Source organism: Talpa occidentalis, unplaced genomic scaffold (genome assembly GCF_014898055.3).
Source record: "Talpa occidentalis isolate TD23 unplaced genomic scaffold, MPIMG_talOcc4v2.1 talOcc4.6, whole genome shotgun sequence".
Taxonomy (NCBI): domain Eukaryota; kingdom Metazoa; phylum Chordata; class Mammalia; order Eulipotyphla; family Talpidae; genus Talpa; species Talpa occidentalis.
In genome coordinates, this window is record NW_023604972.1 from 28,002,539 (window position 1) to 28,025,366 (window position 22,828).

The 22,828-nt window shown below is 36.2% G+C and overlaps 2 protein-coding genes across 13 annotated transcripts in view; one reads left to right on the forward strand and one right to left on the reverse strand.

The window, feature by feature from the left end:
* FRYL (FRY like transcription coactivator) overlaps positions 1–22,828 on the reverse strand; it is a 222,153-nt gene that overhangs the window by 121,416 nt on the left and 77,909 nt on the right. The window lies entirely within an intron of this gene.
* On the forward strand, positions 9,646–10,190 carry LOC119260499 (39S ribosomal protein L32, mitochondrial-like). Its single transcript, XM_037529434.2, has one exon. It carries the CDS (start codon positions 9,660–9,662, stop codon positions 10,188–10,190), a length of 531 nt encoding a protein of 176 aa, XP_037385331.1. The 5' UTR covers positions 9,646–9,659.

A 22,828-nucleotide genomic window follows, 5' to 3' on the forward strand; every position in this document is an offset into this window, starting at 1 on the left:
TGTATTATATCAAGGAGAAAATCTGTTCATGAATGTCATCATGGTTAAAGGAGATCTTAAATTGAAAAAATTACTTTGGATCATTAATACCCTATATTTCATATCCATATAATATAAGCTGGATAATTTTAGGGAAACATAAAATAAATAGTGAAAAGGCTATTCAGATCATTTCCAGAATTTAAATTTACATTTAAAATAAAAAGATGAAACTTGTTCAAAATTTTGATTTAAGGTAATACATACAAAATAGTATCTTTTCTATTAAGATTCTATAAGTTTTTAAGATTCCTAACAACTTAACAGAGCTACAAAGTTTCTTTGGCTTAAATTTTACAACAAATGTAACTAAATAAGAAACCTTTAATAGAATAGATACTTAAATTCCAGACTGTGATGAAAGATAAACTTTTTAAATGATATTTTAGCTTTGGAATCATCTCTTCAAAAAGTGAAACTTCAAAGAAAATGACATCTCAATTAATTCACACTTACTATTATCTACTTCCTAAAAAAAAACATAAATTAAGTATAAATATTCCTAGATATTATAACTGTATATTTTAAGAAGTTTGCCAATAAAGTCAGAAGTTTTGGGCAAGCCTTTATTTTCCAAATATCTGCAGTATTATCCAAAATAAAATAAAATATAAGATTTTTGTTTAAAAACATGTTTTAGTAAAGGAATTAATTTATTTCAATTGTATTTCTTAGTGTTTAATAAATACATGAATTAATTAGCACCAAAAGGTAGCACTAAACTGATATATGTATTGAAGTTTCAGGTCACAAAACAACGTTATGCTCTTCATATAGATGAAGTGACATTATCCAGAAATACTGAATGGCATGAGATAAAGTTCATCATATAGAGTTAAATGAAAAGAGATCATATAAAATTAAAGATCAGGAAAAAACATTTGAGCATAGAATAAATGCTGCTAATCCCTTCTACCTCCATTTATAAAGCTCTAAAGAAGTTGTTCAGAAAAAAGGCCTATACCTCCAAATTAAAAACTGCTATAAGAATATGGGAAAACATGGTAGAAAGGGCAAACAAGAAAAGCCCAATAAACATGAAAACACTAATCTTTAAAATAAATAGAAATTAGGTAAAATTTTCATCGATCACAAATGTTCCACCCATCATAATGTTCAGCCCTGTTTGAAGATATGTGAATTTTTCATATCTACTGATAGTTAAGAAAAAGGGACAATCACTCTAAACAAGATAAACAGGCTAGTTTTCACATAACTCCATTAACTTGATGTTACTGTGCTGCTTGAATCAAAAATAAAGTTAAATGACAAAATTTATCTACAAAATAAAAGTGACTATAAAAGTGAAAAATTTATGTAAGCTTATGAGACTTAACAGTTATAACACAGTGTAATTCTTTTTTTTTTTTTAAGATTTATTTATGCATACAAGAACTGGGGCACAGGCTAGACATGCGGGGTGTGAGAGGAGCCACCAGAGACAGAGTGGGGAGCACAACAGGCAGACTGACTGAAATACACTGCTGAGGGGAGTAGCGGCGAGTCAGAAGAGGTCTCCTGCGCCATGTGGGTTGCTCCCTAGCTGGCCAGGGATCGAACGGTGCTGCAGAGGCTGCGGATTGCTTCATAGTGTGGTGCTTAACCCCTTGCATCACCAGAGAGGCCCTCACAGTGTAATTCTTAAGAACATAATTCAGGCATTGAATTACATGTTGTAAAAACCCAATGTCATTTTATACATCCTTGAAAATAAATCAACTACATGCTAATAATAAGAAAAAAGCAAGACTTGATAATTAAAATAGGGGAATTAAAAGGTAGTATGTCTATTCTTTCTCCTAAGTACAAGTAAAAATACAGAATTTTTTAGATAGCTTATTCTCTATATAGCACTGTACTTTGCATATTTAATAAAATTGTTATCTTTTTCATGTTCATAAGACTCCTAAATCCTTATAAATTTAAATTCAGTCAAGGAAGAAAGACAAATAAACCTTAAAGCGATGCATGTTTATAGCAGCAGCTCTCAGTCTTTTTTTCTGCCTCTACTATGTCCTTAACAGTAGCAAACTAAATAGTAACATCCATCCACATACCTAGTGACTCTCAATAATGGGGGTGTTTTATATAGTGATGGACAGATGTGGTTTTGAAGGACCGCTGGAGTCTATGAAAGCTGCCTCATCCCCAAAGACAGGTCTTCAGGGATAAAAATTACTACTCTAGAGCATGACCTTATATACATACATGCATATTATATTCATACATTTATAGATTTACAAATACAGAAATGTAACAAGGTACCACACAATTGATTACTGTTAAAAAATTAACTTATGTTGGAAAGAATAAAATTTTTGAAGACTACTTTAATACGTATGAAGTAAATGACCTTGGAATAAGAATAAAAGTTTAAAATACTTTAAATTTACAAAGTAAATGCAAAATTCTTAGTCAAAAAAACAAGTCCATCCCAGCAAGTTATTTTATGGCTATCAATAAACCAATTGTAAAGCAGATAGGGAAATGACTGAAAATATTCAACATAATATTGAAGAACAGGGTTGGACGACTAACACTAGCCAATGTTTAAGACTTAAAGTTACAGTAATCAGAACAGGGTAGTACTGGTGAAAAAAGACACAGAGACCAGTGGAATGGAACAGAGAGCCCAGGAAGAGACTCAAATATAGTCGGCTGATCTGACAAATGAACAAAAGCAATTCAATAGAAAAAGGAGACTTTCAATATATGGTTCTTGAACAACTGGATACTCACATTAAAAAAAAAAAAAAAAAAAAAAAAACGGTCCTCCTGGGTGGCGCAGCGGTTAAGCACTGGGTTGCGAAGCTGCCCGCAGCCTCTGCAGTGCCGGTTCGATCCCCAGCTGCCGGGTGAGGGTCCCACTTGGCGCGCAGACCTCTCCTGCCGCCTGCTGCTCCCCTCAGCAGTGTACTACGTCAGTCTGCCTGCTCTGCTCTCCGCTCTGACTCTAGTGACTTCTCTCACCCTCCCGCGCTTCTGACTGTACCCAGTGCTTGTATAAATAAATAAATCTTAAAAAAAAAAAGCCCTTAGATAAGTGTTTTTGAAAAAAAAAAACCATTCTAGGCATAGAATTTACATCTTTCACAAAAAGTAACTCAAATCACAACTCAAAATGTTAAATGCAAAATTTTAAACTTGAGTTTGGCAAAAAGCACAACCCACGAAAAAAAAAATTGCTAAGTTGAGCTTTATTTGTATTAAGAACTTCACTTTATGAAAGATACATGAGTGAATGAAAAGACAAGACACAGACTGAGAGAAAATATTTGCAAACCATAATCTAATAAAGGACTGCCATCCAAAATAACAAAGATGGGCCTTCCCGGTGGCGCAGTGGTTGATTGCTGGGTTGCAAGGCTGCCCGCAGCCTCTGCAGTGCCGGTTCGATCCCCGGCCACCGGGTGAGGGTCCCACATGGCGTGCAGACCTCTCCTGCCGCCCGCTACTCCCCTCAGCAGTGTACTTCGTCTGTCTGCCTGTTCTGCTCCCCACTCTGGCTCTGGTGAATTCTCTCACCCTCCCGCACTTCTGACTGTACCCAGTGCTTAAATAAATAAATCTTAAAAAAAATATAACAAAGAATTTTTAAAACTGAACCTTAAGGAAGTAAACAATTCAACTTAAAAATAAGCATAACCTCTGAACAGACCTCTCAGCAAAGAAGACATACAGATGGGAAGCAAATATCTGAAAAGATGCTCCACATTTCAGATCATCAGGGATACACCAATTTCAACAACAATGAGTTACTGTTATACACCTATCAGAATGGTCAAAATTCAGAGTACTGACAATACCCAACACTGATCAGGGTACAGAGTAATAGGAACCCTCATTCACTGCTGATGGGGATGCAAAATGTTACAGTTACTTTGGAAGACAGGAAGTTTCTTACAAAACTACACATACTCTTAACATACCACCCAGCAACTGTGCTTCTTGGAATTTACCCAAAGGACTTGAAAATTTCTGTGCACACAAAAACCTGAACACAGATGTTCATAGCAGCTCTGTTCGTAAATGCCAAAATGTGGAAGTAACTTCAGTAGGTGAATGGATAAACTGGTACATCCAGATAGTGGAATGTGATTCAGTGCTAAAAGGAAATGAATAATCAAGCCATGAAAAAAGCCTTGAAGGAAATGTAAACACATATTACTGAGTAAAAGAAGCCAGTGTGAAAGGGCTACATATGTATGAGTCCTAATATCAGACACTCTGGAAAATGCGTAACAACTGTTAGTAGCAAGATGAGAGGTTGCCAGGGGTTGGGGGAAGAAGGGTTGAACAGGGGATGTTTAGGGCAGTAAAAAAACTCTATTATGATTCTGTGATGATGGTTACATGTCATTATACATTTGTCCAAATCCACAGAACATACAACAACAATGGCAAACCACAAAGTAAACTAGGGCCTTTGAGTGGTTATGATGTGTCAGTGCAGGGCCTTCAATTATAACATACATTAACGCAAAATGTCAATAGTAAGGGAAAGGGCTGGGGGCAGGGAGGAAGGCAACACATGGGAACTCTGTACTTTCTGTTCAAATTCTGTAAACTTGAAAGTACTCTAAAAATAAATTCTATTTTTAAAAATCACAAAAAGAAGAGTAAGAAAGAAAAACCTATTCTATCCCCATCAGTCAGAACCAAGGTGCCTGGGAGGAGTCAAAATAAACAACAGCTCAAGCTAAAGCTTAAAATAATAAACGTATCTGGATCAAGCTGAGAGAAAGGAAACAGCTTACAAGTCAGTAAAAAAAATAAATAAATAAATAAAGCATCAAAAATACAAATCAGGTTATATGTTAGACAGACTCAAAGTACAAGCAAAGAAAAGTAAAATTAGTCCTAAAGAGTAATAGCAAAGTTCAACTTCTGGGAAGATCTATTGGATTTGTGTCCCTGTCAGCTAATTATCAAGAGGAAAACTTTGAAAACAACCACACCTGAAGAGGAAAAATGAAAATGTGAGTAATGTGCATGAAGAACATATCGAGCAGTACAATTTGAAAGCATCAAGTGATGGCTTCAGTGCAAATACAGTTTGTTGTAAGGCAAGATGCCCAAAATGCCTTTCATCGGTGAAGGAAATTCATACATGGCTGTATTTCTGATGAAAATGAAATATTATTTAACACTTTATTAGATACTGGAATATTATCTCATTTTATCCTAACACACCTATCCTTATTTCAAGTGATAGGCTAATAAATGGCTCCTTTAACAAAAACCATGTCCTGGTTTTTAACATTTTCCAATTTCCATCATGTAAATACAGTCATCGTGGCTGTATTTAAGCCACCAACCAGCTGGTAAAGTTCCTGGCAGGAACTAAATCCAGAAGTTATTATTCATTTAGGATGCAGAAATTGGCTCCTAATTAAAGTCACTTGCCTCAAGGGAGCAGAATGTGAACTCACATCTTGAATAGCTAAGCGCTTTCACATCAATGGTTTTATTTCCTCCAGAATCATTAGATTTTGATATAGCCTGTTTCTTTCTAAAAGGCCTATATTATTAACACATGGCATGCTTGAGTATTTCCTAAACCAAATATTTTGCTTGCACCTTTAAACTCACTTATTTAAATGAGCTAAGAAAAGGCTTTCCCACTTTATTAGGTATTTACCTACTAGATTATTTACCTATTTTTAAATTCTTTCAGTTAGTTTTATGTATTCCATTCAAATCTGTCATTCAAATGGATTTGGGGTGATATACAAAAAAATGTTCTTTTCCCAATCAGTCCTTCTGGGTTCATTTAATGAAATTCTATCAATGATTTTATTCATTCACAAACGAATAAATCCAGATGCAAAAATGTTTTCTGGGCTTTCTATTCTGCTCATTAACAATAGGTTTTGTATCACTACCACTTTTAATTGTTGAAGCTCTGTAATAGGTGTTCTTACCGGTTGGCACAAATACTCCTCTGTAGTCACCATCTTCAGAAATTTCTCAGCTGACATTCACTTAAACACTCAAGTGTATGCACAGCTTCAAAAATTAGAAGAAAACTAACATCTTAATTAAGACCACTTGTCTAAGACTGGCCTACTCTCATTAATTTGTCTTCTTTTGAGTACCCAAAGAAAAATGTATCTTTTCCTTCATAGGGGATCAATCTCTAAGTAATTCTATACTTTAAGCTTCTATTCTGTGTGAGTAACATAACTTTTTCTCACTACCTAGGTCCAACATTTTTTTGCTTCTGGTTGAATTTCATGGACAAATTAAGACTTTTGCTTGTTCTTTAGACATCTGTTCCTAAAATGTTTATTTATCCTAATCTAAACCATTCCCATTGAGAACAGTTTCTAAACAGAGAAGCCCTATGACATCTTTGGCACATTTCCAGTGATTTTTACTTGAAGTCTACTACAGAAATATCACTTATTATAAAGTTCAAGGAAAATAACCCATCATCTAAATAATCCATTATTCACTCAGCTAGAGTCTCCCTGAGGTTATTTTCTTGTGCTCTCTTGCATCTTCAGAAGCTCTGCTAAGAAACTATTCTAAAAATGTATAAACAATGTGGTATTATTTTTAATGTGGATAGGCTTAGGAGTTAGAATTCTGACAAGGGCTGGAGGACTTGGCTTAGCTACTTACTATCATTTTAATCTTGGTCAAATTATTTAACCACCCTAAACTTTTGTTTCCCCTCCAGAAAACGATTTATGTCTCAACCCTGAATATTTATCAGAAGAGTCTCAACCCTGAATATTTATCAGAAGAAGCTACAAGAAAGTCATTTTCATTTTTGTTTTCCACTCCTCCTCCTCCTCCTCCTATAAAAAATATTTGCTGCTTATGAAAAAACTATTGTAGTAAACTTTTTCCCTCTAGCCAGACATGCCTGCGGTTATCAGCATAGGATAGCACTAGTGGAAATCTGAACATCAAAAACCACCCAGCAAATGTTACCTAAACCCAAGGTATGGGGGAATATAAACAAATGACTATGGATATGTAGCAATTTGCTTTGCCTTCTAAGAAGAGCAAAATCTAAATAGGTGGGCTGAGTTCTCTGCACACTGAGACTGAGAGGATGGCAGAAGACAAGGGCTTCCTCCTAATGTCTTAAATGGCGCCTAACAAAGAAATGCTCAGAGAGTCTGAGACTCTTTCTTTCTATGGCTCTTGGGGTTACTCTTCAGAATACTGTAGCTTTATGGACTGCAATTAATACATAGGGAAAAGTAACTGCACATCTATTGGTATCCAGCAGTCAGTGACAAACAAAATAGCAAATACCAAATCTGTTTCAATTAAAAACAGAAACTAAACAAAGATACTGATTCTTGTCTTAATATTCAATTCCATGGAGGTTGTGGGATAATACAAATAAATGCTACAATGCAAGAAATTTAAATCACTGTTAAAAATATTGATAAAGATGAGACAATACTTACTAGAAATTATCACTTAGAAATAAAAATAGATTAAAATCTTCTGTTCACAAATATAAAATGTGGGGATAAATTTAGTCAAAAAAATATAAAAGTTTTGTTAGAACTGACACAACAATATAAAAAGGTATATTTCCATTGGTTCAAAATCTTCCTTTATATACTGTAAGAATTTCTTATTGTTTGGTACCTGTTTTAGCCAATACAACCTAAGCAAATAATACTGAATTTGCTTTTGATTTAAGGAACTGCCTGATAAGGCTAACAAAAGCTAGAATCGGGTCAGAAAACTTGACTTTGCCAGATTGTTGAGAATGTATATGAAAACTTTTTCAGGAGGTAGAATCATAATAAACAGACTGACAGACAAGTTTTTATGTTTGCCAATTTGTAATGAGAAATATGCCAACTGAACATTAATGCTTAACTGGCAGGCCATCCCTGGTGCTCCTTGGGAGTAGATCATAAGCACTGAAGTGTAACCAGAAAGTTGCATGGAAAGCCTGAAGATCAAAGAAATTTAGACCTGTGATGCTCTGTAATAGGGAGCATAATGCTCATCTTATTGTCCAGTCTACTGGGCTGTGCTTAGCAGGACATTACATGCCTAAAATGTGTTAAGTGTTCAATTTCCCCATGCACAGCCAACAGTTATTTTAATATTTGCCAGTCTGATATGTAAAAAAATGAAAGTTCATTGCTAGTTTGGTTTATACCTTTTGGGTACTATCACATTTGAATATTTTTTTCATTTATTTGTCACATTAAATTTTTTTTACATAAATCGAGGTGTTATTTTATCTTTTGCCAGTTTTCCTCTATTATCTTTTTCTTATTAATTTGTATGAGCCCTGAGTATTTTATATTTTCTGTCATCTACTTCATATATTTTCTGACTCGTCCTTTCTTGTTTATCACATCATTTACCTTATAAATATTAAGTAATATTTTGGTTGAAAGCATCTATCTTTTTTATAATTTGGTTTTTCTCTCTTGGCTAGAAGTTTCTTCTCTCCTGGATTCTGTGTGTTGACTTCCAGTTTTATTGAAGAACTTTAAAATTAATTTTCAACTTCATGTCTATCTGCATACTGGTTTTTCAATCTTTTTCCCAGATAAATAGCCAGATATTCTAACATTATTACTACATAAATCATCCCTTTCCCTCTGGTTGTTACCTATGTTTAATTTTTACTTGGAGATTTTTGAGAAGATTCTCAAATGCTTTACATTAATCCAGCTTATCAACACCTATGTTTACTGAGTTGACTACTATTGTATGAGCCTGATACAATCATTTATTATATTCTGATATAATGTGATTATAGTTATAATGTGTTCCTATTAGAGTTAATTTTCTGATTTAGAAAATATTCTTTGTACTTTTCAAAAATTAACTTTTAAATCTTTTCTCCGTTATTTATTCCTCCACATATACTCTAATAACAGTTTTATCTAAATCTTTGGGGTGGGGCCCCGCCATCTGTATGTTTTTGAAAACTCCCTACTGAGATTCTAATCTGCAACCACTGCCTTATGCCGTTCTTCTAAAGCAAAACTTCAGGTCTATATAATGATTTTATTTCTACATTGATTTCATTGCAAACAAGTTTTGATATTTAAAAAGTTTTTTAAAACACTACAAACAAGGAAACCTACTTATATAGTACCACCAATAATATCCGTCAGGCAATTGAATAGGGGCCTCCCCGGTGGCGCAGCGGTTGAGCGCTGGGTTGTGAGGCTGCCCGCAGCCTCTGCAGCTCCTGTTCGATCCCTGGCTGCTCCCCGGCCACCAGAGGAGGGCCCCACATGGCGCGCAGACCTCTCCTGCCACCCGCTGCTCCCCTCAGCAGTGTACTTCGGTCCTTCTGCCTGCTCTGCTCCCCGCTCTGGTGAATCCTCTCACCCTCCCGCGCTTCTGACTGTACCCAGTGCTTGTATAAATAAATAAATTAAATAAATAAATAAATAAATAAATAAATAAATAAATAAATGAATAAGTGAGTGAATGAATAAAATTATTAAGGAAAAAAAAGAAAGAAAGAGTTGAATAAATGCAGGTCAGGAGCGAAGCTCTAGGAAGCAAAGTGCAGGATCAACAGAACATCCAAAAACCTAATTTTAAAAAGTCATATAATGGGTGGAAGCGGAACGCAGCAACGTGATGGGAGCACCCTTCAGGCTACAAAAATGGCCGCCACCTTGCTGGTGCTGGTGGCTTCGCCGTGGTCTGGAGTCCGGGGACTGCTCCGGAACTGCTGGGGACGTTTGCAGCAGAAACTTCAGCAGTGTCAGCCAGGCTTTCGCGGTCCTCCGTGGGGCCCAGCATTAGCAATCCAAGGTCCAGCTATATTTACAGAACCAACCAATGATATCAATGGAAATGAGGAGATTTCCAGTCTTTCAGAGAGAATCTTTTGGATGGCAGCTCCCAAAAACAGATGCAGCATTGAAGTTAACAGGTGTAGGAGAAGAAACCCACAGAAACTTATTAAAGTTAAGAACAATATAGATGTTTGTCCTGAATGTGGTCACCTGAAACAGAAACATGTCCTTTGTGGCTACTGCTATGAAAAAGTGCGCATGGAGACTGCAGAAATCAGAAGACAGATAGGGAAACAAGAAGGAGGCCCTTTTAAGGCTCCTACTATAGAGACTATGGTGTTGTATACAGGAAAGACACAGACTGAACAAGATCAAGGCAAGAGGATCACTGAATGAAACAGAAAGCGGCCATCCTGGTTCACCCAGAACTGAGAGCAAAGATGTGTGAAGAGGGTTTCTCATAAAACATTTCTTCTGAAAGAAGAAGGTTCCTTATCTTTATCTTCTCGTGCTTGTTTTTAAATCATCAATAGTTCAAAACAGTCTTTAAAGCAGCTAGTTTTGTATGGGTAATTTTAAGAATATATCATTGGTAAGCTCTGTCCATTATTATGACATTATAATGTGTTAAGTAAACAATTTCCACTACAAAATAATAAAAACAATTTAAAATTCAAAAAAAAAAAAGTCATATAATGATCCCCAGTTACTACTAGAAATTCTGGTGAACTGATTTTTATCTCCAGATTTCAGTCACTTTAATTTGCTCATTGTCCATGTCCCAAAGCACGTATCTCGGAGCCCTATCAGTTCTCTGTCTTTTATTATCGGTGATTTCAACAGGTAAGATTTCAATGATGTACATTTTTAAACCATCACTGATTTCCCCCTGTGCCCTACATTCTAGATCTAGTCTAGTCATCAAATTCCATCACTGAGGGCCTCCCCAGGTGGCGCAGGTGGTTGAGCGCAGCTCTGTGGAGCTGTCCGCAGCCTCTGCGGCGCCGGTTCAATCCCGGCCAGCAGGCGAAGGTCCCACATGGTGCAGCAGACCTCTCCTGTCTCGCCCGGTGCTCCCCTCAGCAGTGTATTTTGTCAGTCTGCCTGTTCTGTTCCCCGCTCTGTCTCTGGTGAATCCTCTCACCCTCCCACATATCTGGCCTGTACCCTGATTCTTGTATAAATAAACAAATCTTAAAAAAAAAAATTCCATCACTGATGAAAGTAATCCTTTCTTTTTTCTGCATCAATTTTTAAATTCAGATCCTTAGACTATTCTAGGTAGGCTCCTGACAAACATTCCTATAGTTATCCCTGCCCTTTAGCCCATGAAATAACTCCACATAGCAGTCAAATGGCTACATTCTATCTAAGTCATTCCAGGCCCTATATGTCAAACCATGGCAATGCATTGCCTCCATCCTCTGCAGAAAAAATGCATAGTTCATCTTGCCTTTGAGAATATTACTAAGGCTGTTTTATTGGAATCACTTTCCTGTCTCCCTATAGTAAGAATGACTCATTTATGTGTTGCTGCAAATTTTTACATGAAGCTGTTTTTTCATTTTTTTTTTTTTTAGACTTTTTTTTAGAGCCTGTGTATGGCACAGTAAAATTGACCCCCCACATTGACTTACAAACACAACCTCTTCCATTATCAACATCCCATCCAGAGAGGTGTATTAGCTACAACTGGCGAATCTAAATCTGATGCACATCATTAACATCCAAACTCCCTACTTCCATTAGAGTTCTCTTTGTGTCCCACATTTTACAGCTTGAACAAATGTATCCACCATCATAGGATCACACAAAGTAGCTTCACTATATCTAAACTCCCTGTGATTTGTCTAGTCAGCCCTCCTACCCACACGCTCCAGCACTCATGTTTGCATCTATTACCTTTTCCAGAATGTCGCGTAGTTGGGAACATACAGTATATAGCCTTTTCACTCAGTAATATGTATTTCAGTTGGCTCTAAGTCTTTTCATAGCTTGATAGCTCATTTATTTTAGTTCTCAATAACATTCCATTGCCTGGATGTACTACCACAGCTTACTCATCCATTCACCTACCAAAGGACATCTTGGTTGCTTCCAATTTTTGGCAATCATGAATAAAACCACTATAAACATCAGTGAGGCTTATTTTAGACAAAAAGATCTATTTATTGCACCTAATAGAAATCTATATTTTGTTAGATTGTTATCATCTTATATGTCAATGGATAGTAAACTCATTCATTTGTTACAAATGCCTTTTCTAACTACTTTCTATATCACATATTAATGAATACAAGGGAAAATACAGCTTCTAAAACAATTCATGTGATTTTCTACCATGAACTACCATTACAGTTATAACTCAATATCCTCTTATAGAAACGGGTCTGAAAATTTGCAAGTGGGCATCTACAGCCTTCCCTATTCTAATGGAAATTCTCCTTTGTAAAAACCCTTAAAACCTTGCTCGTTTTAGCAAAAATTTTAAAATGGGGAAATAGCATTAATAATTAATTAAAAGAACAAAAAATCCTTCACCCTGCAAAAGACTAGCAAAAGATTTATTATCAACATGCTAATGACACTGTAAACAAACAGTTGCTTCCAGAAAAGAACTGTAAGAGTATGGACAGTAATGGAACAAGCCAGAACTCGATGACCTGGGGGCATAACCACTATTAATAGACCAGATACAGGTCTTGTGTATTTAAAATATTTACCAGTCAGTACAGAGAGACAATCAGATCAGTTTCTGGCTGTAAATACCAGCACAGACTTAAGACCACATAATGACTGAACAGGAGCAAACAGGAGGTAATCAGAAATCTAGAAACAGAGGCAGAATGTGGTATCTAAAGACTGTTAACTGGAAGTAAAGTACCATGGAGGTTCAAAAAAAAAAAAAAAACCCAGATGTTATGCTAGCAAAGTCTAAGAACAGGAAATCTGAGGACATACAGCTAGGGAAGTGGGTTTAATTGCTAAAAAGATATGTCAGCAGAATTTGATTCTGCCCAACTTTTGGTTTTATTTTTAGAGAATTTCATACTTTGAAGAGCAAAGCCTGGTCCCATATTTGGAAGAAATGGAGTACTGAGGGTGTGACAAATCAAGGCTCAGGAAGGAAGTAATACCAATTGTTAGAAGTAGAAGCTTCTACGCAACAGTGGGAAGTAGCTCAGCCATGGAACTGAAGGCAGGCTGATGCGGAGTAACCTGCACGCGTGAGTGAGGGCTCTCCCAAACCACCTCCCCAGCCCAGCACAGGACACAACACAGGTCCTGACCTAAGACTCAGCCTGCACATGACTCCAACAGTGATACAAGCAGAAAAGGGCTAGGACACTGTGGGTCTGAAACTTACTGCCGCTATTACATTGACCTTCCTGTATACTCTCAGATGCCTATGGACACTGCGGCCGTTCTTACTAGATTTTCCTGACTTCTAATTTTCTATCTCATTATTAAACTATGTGTTATTATTAAACTCTGTCTTTATTGACCAATGAAGTAACTTAAGTCATAAAATCAAATACCTAATGAGTTAGATAATCAGCTGTACTTTTTACATGTTTAGTCTCGAAGATAATGTGTCATCTTTGTCAAATGAGATAAATCTAGCTTAAGGAGTTAGAGCACTTTTTATTAAATGGATCTTTGGTCTTTGGTCCCTGACTTAAATGACATGCAAAGCAAAGAACTCCTAATTCAGAAACTATTACAGGTTCACACTATTCATTAAAAAGCACAATGAGTTGGCTTTCTTGTCTAAGCTTCACTTCTTAAAACAGACAGATTTCTCTTGAGGGATGAGAGGGTATTTGGCAATAAACAATAGATAATTCTCTTCCATAATAGTCAACATTAAGTCTCAGTGGATACTGATAATAATGTCAATGAAAACATAAATTACCCTAACAATTTATTTAAAATCTGGTTAAAAACCTCTTTTGCCTCCCATATCTGAGGGATATGGGACCTACTGTTCCTACCTCTTAAATATGTCCCATCTCCATGATTAAATGAGTAAAAAAAAATTTAAAGCACTTAGAATACTCACCCATGTGGTAGGCATTACATGCAATACATGTTTGCTAAATAACAACATTTCTTCAGTTGTTCAACTTTCATCTCACATCTGGTTTACCACAATAGCATCTTATCTCTCTTCATATGAGGCACCTTTCTGTCTTCCTCATTCTTTGCCCCCAATGCATGAAAAATGAAAAGTAATGAAATCATCCCAACCCACTGTCACAAAGTCCATCGGTGGCTACCCATTTATTTTAGGTTTAAGGACTAAAATCTATAACAATGTCTTCAAGGTTCTATAAGATCTGGTCCCTGCCTACCTTTCCAGCTCGTTCCCATTACCCCACCCCCATACCTCTTGCTTTAGCCAAACTATCCTATTGCTTCCACCATATAAGATCTCATTTGTCTACCTGTCCCTCTCCCCAACTGTTAGCTATTTCTTCCTTTACATTTTGTTGAAGTATCACTAGATCATGGAAGCTTTCAATTAAAATATGAAGGATTAAAGGAAGTTAGCTAGATCAAAAGTTTGAGTGGTTTTTTTTGGGGGGGTGTTCTTAGCACACCATATAACTTATCTGAGCCCCAACATACTCATTCATTAAAATATGAAAGCAATTTATCAATTGATGAATGGATAAAATGTGATTATTCCCACAGTGGAGTACTAGTTAGCCATAACAAAGTAATGAAATTCTGATATATAGTACAATGTACATATAATTCATATTCCAATGAACCTTGGAAATATGGTAAATAAAAGACTGTCACTAAAGAATTTCATTTCAAGAAACTCCATTTCAAGAAAATGTCCAGAATAGGCAAATCCAAAGAGATAAAAGGTAAATTAATGAGTATGAGGTTTCTTTCTAGGGTGATGGAAAACTACAATTAGAAAGTGGTGATGGTTGTACAACTCTGTGAATACACTAAAAACTAGTGAACTGCATAGTTAAGTGAGTTTTTACAATGTATGAATTATATCTTAGTAAGTGTGTTATTTTAGAAAATAGCAATAATAGTTTTTCTTGGGTTTTCATAATGATTACATGAGATTTAATAAGTGCATATCTATATGTGATTATCCATGTGCATACATGTGTACTGACATACTCATACAGTATGTACTAACCAGTAATACCACAAGCACTTCATAAATGGTATGCATTATTTTAATCAAATAACATTTTCACTGAAATTTAGGTGAATGCATAATTGTGCTTTTGGGGATTGACTTTTACTATTTTTGCAAGACAAAAACTTACTACAGTAATAATGCATCTCTGAGTATTAAAAATTCTCTTGATAAACTTTTTCATTGTGCAAAAATCCAAAATATTTGTACAAATTTAATTTCTTGCTATACCATCCCTTAGTCACATTTTAATTCATAAAATTACAGTAAAAACAAGTTAACTTCTTTGATGTCTGTAAAAAAACTACATTTTGGGGAAACATTAGCTGTCATGTTTGCAAAATAAATTCTATATGTTAATATTTACAGGAGGCATTATACTGATGGTAGATGCATCTGTGGCCTTAATTAACATTGCAGCTACTTAACTGGAAGGATCTCTTGCCTTGTCTTATCAATTTTAGGGATCTAAGCCAATCTTTTAAATGATAACATCCTCACTACACAGCTGGTTTAACAGAATGTTCCTGATTCAGTTTTTAAAGAGAAGTAATGCCTAAAAGTGTTGGCACCAAGACAAAATCCTGAATTTAGGCCATATGAATGTCACTTCATTGTTACTGAAAGAAATAAGCTCAACTATAATCAAACTTCCGCAGCACTGCATTCACATTCTGCCAGCTAAGCAGGCCTTGAAACTAGAGGACCTCTAGCAATTAATAGAACAAGAGGCATTTAACTTGTGAATATCATAGCAAGTGCATCTTATAAAGATGAAACATTGTAACTAATGATAAAGTATTGTGACATACACTGCTATTGTATTAGGTTCAATCACAAAATTCAGACTATTTCCTTTGGAAGGATGGAGCAGCATTTGAAATACATAATTTAATGAAAAGCTATTTTCCTTTTTAAGAAAAGACTACTAATACATCACAATTTTCCGTTTTCAAGAAATTCACTGAATAGAACTTGGTGAAACGTTAATACTTTGAAATCACTAAGGTGTCATTTTATGCATCCCTGCTTCAGAAACTGCTCCCCTGAGAGATATCACTAGCTTTACAGTCATTATATAGCATAACAGGGATCATATGTAGCCCCCACCAACCTTCTTTCCTATTATTAATCCTTTCCAACAAATGACAGCATTCTAAACTTTATCTTAGTTGCCAGCACATATACCAAAACATTGAGTATACAAATAAGAACAAAAACACAATCACTTTGTGTCTTCATCCCCCTACACCTCCTAGCTCATTCAAGTAACAGAGAAAGACATGGGGAAGGGGAGAGAATAGAAATAATGATACAATGATGCTAAAAGTAAAAAACACAACAGGTAAAGCATTACCAGTATTAAGTATAAGACTCAAGGAGGACAGATTTTCAAGCTGAGTAAGAAATCACTGTGAAGCAGAAAGAGCAGGGGGTGGGGGGTGCTTTTCAAGTAAGGGCAACAGCAAACACAAAGGCATAGCATGCTGTAGGAACTGGGTAATATGACAAGAGAGGAGATTAACAAAATGAGCAGGACCTAGATGATAAAAGGTTTCATCCCATAGGGAGATGGAAAGATCATTAAATAAGAAGAGATACTTGAAGAGGGGAAATTCAGAAGGACCCTTGGCAGCAATAAAGAAGATGCAAACAGGGCAAAAAGGAAAAGTAATCCACGTGATAATGAAGAAAGAGATCAGAACTAAGACAAGAGAGTAGCTGCGGCAAATGGGGGAGACTAAAGAAATTTCAGAAGGCAGAATGACAGATTTTGATAAATGACTGAAGGGGCAAGGAGTGAGGACGAGAGAAGCGTGGACTCACTTATGGTTAATGGCAATGTTGTCTACACCATGGGGAACATCCTATCACTCAAAACTAAACTCCAATTCCTTCCCCTTTAAGTCTTCTCTGCCCCCCTGTGGGTCAACATAGCATCTCCATCTCTGCACTCTATGTTCTTTTTATGTGGAACATTTGGTAAGACATAATGCATATGCAGCGGCTCTGATTTAACTTCTTTACTATTAACTTTTCCTTGTCTATTTATCTCTGTGTGACTTAACTAGAAAACCCCTTACGAACAAAGGTAGCATCTATTTGTTACAGAACAGTATATACTCAATAGATGTTGGTTGATTCAAGTGTTGGTAAATAAAGAAACATCCCAAGAAAGAGACAGACAACTACTGACCTTTTCTAAAGTCTCAAAAATATTTTTTATCCTCTTTCTTTTAAACACAATAGGGCTAAGTGAAGACAAAAAAAAAAAAAACATCCACAGATGCTGGTGAAACAGACATTCTCTGACTTTCCAGGCTTAAGGGCAAACTTGGTTAGGGCTTGATTGACTAATGAGAACTGTAATTTCTTTCAATATTATCCGATTGTTTTACAACTATAAAAACACCTTCAAGAGATATATATATACTATGGGTGCCTAAGGGCAAAGAGATGCCCACAAACTCAATCACTGTATTACTTATAGCTAACAATAAAGGTTTTACAAACATCTGTTCTGGGGTCACTCTGGATTCAAGAATATGCTTTTATGAGATTGAACTGAGATTGGTTACAGGGTTCATGCAAAGGCATATACAAATATTTACATGGTCACAAAACAAGATGACCACAGAGTTCACAATTATCTATGAAAATCTAACTTTACAAAACAAGCATCTGTGATACAATCTAATACATTGTTCCTCCATTACAGCTATGTTCTTCACATAAAACTGCCACTATTTTTTAAAAAGGACAAGGTGAAGAAGGAAGAACAGGTAATGAAAGGAGAAAAGGAAAAGAATGACAGATTAGAAATCATAGTCTGGTTATTTTGGTTAAAAATGTATTCTGTTGCCTTTTTAAGTAGTAAAAGTAATTTAGGTAATCAGTAATTATAGTTCTCCCGATATTTTAACACATAAAAGTTCCTAGAACTAAGATGATTTCCTGCCATCTGGCAACACAGTATCTCCATATGGAAGAATTACTCACAGATCAAACTTAAAAGAAATAGAGATTGTAAATGCAATGTGCTTGGCAAAACAAAGATCTCCGATATGGCTTTATCTTAAGAGGTTTTTCCGATATCAACATCTGGCCTTTTATACTATTTGCTTGTAAAACAAAACTACATTAAATAAAGAGTTATCTAGAAATATTAAATTTAGCCTCTCATATTTTATTCATTAGATTTTTCTGGCACCGGCAGCACAGTTAGGAGCAAGAACAACTGGGTTCTAATTCCAGTTCTTTGCCACTGTATGACCTTGGAAAAGTCACAGTTTTTCTACACTTGAATTTTCTTTGGACAAAACATACATTATAATACAGCATCTCTGCTTGCTTTCTTCACTAGTTTGGTATCTTATTAGCAGTATAATTTTACCAATAAGAAAAACCATAGTAATAATTTCTATAAGTACTTAGAGATCCTCAAAGAAAAGTACATGGCAATTACTGGAAATAGTGAACAAAACCATTATTTCTGCCAAGTCAATATATTAAGAATGACATTAGTTGTACCAACTTAACCTGAACTTTGAACGATAGCATCCCAAACATTCTTTATCAGAAAATCTGCTACATATGAAAAATATTCATTGTAACTTTCATTACAAGAACAAGGGAAAGTTATGATCATTTCATAAAATCATTTCATGCTTTTCATAGCTGATGTTGCTTCAAACAAACATTCTATGCTAAGAGAACTGTGGAATAGTACTGACATCCGATAACCCTGCAGAGATCGGGCTATTTGTCATTCTTTTCCCCTATTTTTGACCAGCTGAGAAAAACTTTGCCAGAATGACACAAATTAATAAGAAAATCAAGGCTGGTAAATTTTATTCAAAGAATATTTAACTATCACTATTACAACTGCCCGACTGTGCACATCTGTATTTTCTATGTATCTTACTGATTGCCATTCAAGAAAATATTCATTTTATTTTCAACAGCTTTTATTCTACTTGGATCAGTCTAAAGAATTAGCATGCAAGGAATGGCAATGATAAAATCTTAGCATTTCTCCAGGTAAGCATAGATACTTACAGCTGCTGCTCCAGGACTTTAACAAGGACTTTATGCTAATTTCAAAAAATACAGAATCCTGTAGACTCAACATTGTGTCCCAACTGGCTGTCAGAGCAGCAGCAGCAGCAGCAGCAGCGGCGGCAGCAACGGCAGCAGCTTTGTCGATCTATCTCTGAGCTGCTGTCCCTTCTCTCACAGGCAGCAGAGTTTTGGCCCACAGTGCCTTGGCTTCATTACCATGCAGTCTCGCAGTGACGCACAACTATAGTGGAAACGCTGCTGAATGCAGATACACTAGCCAGTGAATCAAGGCTTACAAGTTTATTGTAAGTGCCCTGAAGGACATCCTCACCCTTCTTTATGTAGCCATACACGTGGCTACAATTATCTCCTGTTAATACTCCTGTTATCACTTTACATGAGCTGTGTCTCCAGCAGCTTTCAGTATAGTTGCCAGTGCTAGGAAGCAGACAAGGGTAGAGCTCTGCCCTTGAATGCCAACTTTTCTAAGGACCTTTGCGATTAAAAAAAAAATGAATTAGGAGCTAGCAAAAAATCTTTAGATCTCTTCCTTAGTAGCTGAGCAAAATTTTAAAAATAGGTGGTATTTACCCACTCCAGTATCAGTTTTCTTTAAGTGAGCTGAGCAGTCAGTTCTTTCCATTTCTCTACACATTCAGGTGCAAGCAGGGATTTTCTCAGCATGCTTATGATGATGCAGTTTATTGCCTCACTTAACCCACCTTAGGGAACACCGGCTAATGGAATGAAAAGATGATGCAATGAACACAGTGGCTGTGCCTCCATCAGCCCTCTAAAACTGCCCAACTCAGGACCAAGTTTCCTCTGCTGCACACAACTTATTCAAAAAAGAGAACTTTATTAGCATGGGATTGTTTTAGAGCATAGGATCCTCCATTCTGAATACAGCATATAATTCCCCAAACATCTAAAGTATCAATGGACAATGAGAAATCCTCTAGTCAAATACAACATATATTTTAAAAACTTTACTCTATGGAAACTATTCTAAAACTAGGAATTCACTTCTATACAAAGTCATAGAAAATTTTTACAATCATACCCAACAAATAATATTTTGTGTTATTACCAAAAGCAAGATATCTTGACCTCATTATCAGTATGCTATGATTTTGAAGGTCAAGGGGGCAAGTGTCTTTCCACATGTAGCAATACATTTACATCGATTCATCTCTGCTACTGTACCCTTTAAATATTACGAGGAATATATAAATTCAATGATCAAAATAAGTGAATGAACTCATTCATGACCAAATGACTACATACTTTACTAAAAGTGCAAAGAACATCCTTCCATGTAGAATTGTCATACACTCAGGGAGAAGCCAGTCGCATCACTAGCATATATTCAGCAGAACAGCATTGTTGGGAGTGTCATTTAAATCTTGCATTTCTTCAGAGCAGTCCAAGATCTGAAATAAGTCTGGGGCATTCCCATACCTGAACAGGCCCAAAAACTAACCTCAAACCAAGACCGCAAAAGCCAATAACCATACAGAACTCCAATATCACATCACCGTTGTTTGGGCACAACTTGATCAGAGACATCTCAGGATCCATTAAAGCAAGGTTCCACTGGCTTAATGGAACACAAATGCTACAAGGTTCTACATGAAAAAGGCACTCCACAGTCTAAAACCACTACCTTGTACCTTGACAATGTGTATCAACAAACAAAAAAGGATCTGAGTTTCACCCAAACTGGTTTAATTTTTCTTTTTAATTTAAGAATTTCTCAAGGTGATTTAACAGCACAACCTTCATTTCATCAAACCACTATTAACAAACTGAGGGAATAAGCTGAGCTAGATCCAAATAAACGATACCATTAAATGTTCTAAGACTCAGTGGAACCATGTCAACAACTAGACGAGTGAAGGGGCATACACCCAAATATTTTGCCCTTTTTTTCCCTACCCCTATTGCACTAACTCTATTAGTCTCATGCAGATTAAAAACTACTTAATATTATTTGGTTATAATTTGCCACCAAAGTAATCAAGGTTCACTACTAATAAATCTTTATAAACTATAATAAGCATAGCTAACGGTCACATAGAACTTCACAGTAAAACTTTTTTGGGGTATGAGTTAAATAGTAAATGATCTTCTCACAACCTTAAAGTATTTCCTTCCAAATTCCAGTGTTATCTATATAATCCAAAAGAATAAATCAGAACCCAAAGTTTCTACTAAAACTAATTAGTGTGTTAAGATAGACAGATTAGATAGATACACAGGCAAACCCAGTCAAAGTAAGCCAACGGTTTCTTTGAGACACTGATATATAACCAATTTTCAGGACTTACTCTACAAATTCCATTTTTTTATCAGGACTTCTTTGAAGATAGAGGATGGGTTGAAAATGGCACTTTCCATTTATATGTGGGATAATTCGATAGTTTTATTTGGACAGAGACTGGGGTCTGACTTTTATTCTAAAATGTATAGAAAATAGGGCCTCCCAGGTGGCGCAGTGGGTTGAGCACAGCGCTGTGAAGCTGTCTGCAGCCTCTGCAGTGCAGGTTCGATTCCCAGCCAGCCAGGGAGATACCCACATGGCGCGGCACACCTCTCCTGTCGTGCCCACTGCTCCCCTCAGCAGTGTATTTTGGTCCACCTTCCTGTTCTGCTCCCCACTATCTAGTGTGAATCCTAGTGAATCCTCTCACCCTCCTGTGCCTCTGGCCTATACCCCAGTTCTTATATAAAAATAAATCTAAAAAAAGAGCATCTTCTTTTAAAAAAATTAAAATGTACAGAGAATGAGTAGTGTTACTATTTCAATTCGTAATTACAACCTTAACAAAGGTTAATGTAAAGGAAATTATTTCCTTTCTAACCCTTCCCAAACTTTCATCACCCACATCACTGAATTGTTAAGTAAAACTATAAATGTACCCAACAATCTTTGAGAAAACCAGGGCAGAGTTCCACTATATTCTGAATGTTTTCTCAACCCCTCAGTTTCTTACTAATTTTATTTTTAAATTAGATACACAATACTCCATTCTTCAAATGACTTTTCTATCTTTACCCCACCAATTAATCAAAGAAATAATGCATAGCCTAGAATTTACTGTAAGCTTGCCAAAAACCTAGAATTTATTGTAAGCTTGTCAAAATGTCAGCTTGTTTTATTCTTTCTATAAATTCAGAATTCTCCAAGTTGTATCATACATATATACTTCTTATCTCATCACCATAAAAAGCCACAGGAATCATTTCTTAATGACATATCTGATAAAGCAGAAAAATCTATTTGCAATAATTTCCTTCAACTATAGATAGCTCTCTTTACCTTTTAGATGATAATATATTTAAAAATGCTTCCAGGGCCTCCCTGGTGGCACAAGGGGTTAAGACACAACCTATGAAGCTACTGGCAGCCACTGCAGTATGAGTTCGATCCCCGGCCTGGGAGGAGACCCACATGGCACAGCAGACCTCTCCTGTCTCGCCTGCTGCTCCCCTCAGCAGTGTGTTTCAGCACATCTGCCTGTTCTGTTCCCCACTCTGTCTCTGGTGAATCCTCTCACCCCCACACCTCGGGCCTGTACCCCAGTTCTGGTATGCATAAATAAATAAATCTTTTAAAAATGCTTCCAAAAGGATAAGATTTTAAAATATTTTAAAGAAATTCACAATTCAATATTATCAGCCCTTACCAAGGTCCTCCTGGCAGGATCAGATACTATAAAGCAGTATATACAAAAGATAACCGTGGCAGTTCGCTTGCCCTCAAGGAGTTACAAAGTAGACTTCCCTGTTAAGCTGG

Coding starts and splice junctions, on each gene's coding strand:
- LOC119260499 (XM_037529434.2), top strand. CDS start 9,660: ATGGCCGCCACCTTGCTGGTGCTGGTGGCTTCGCCGTGGTCTGGAGTC.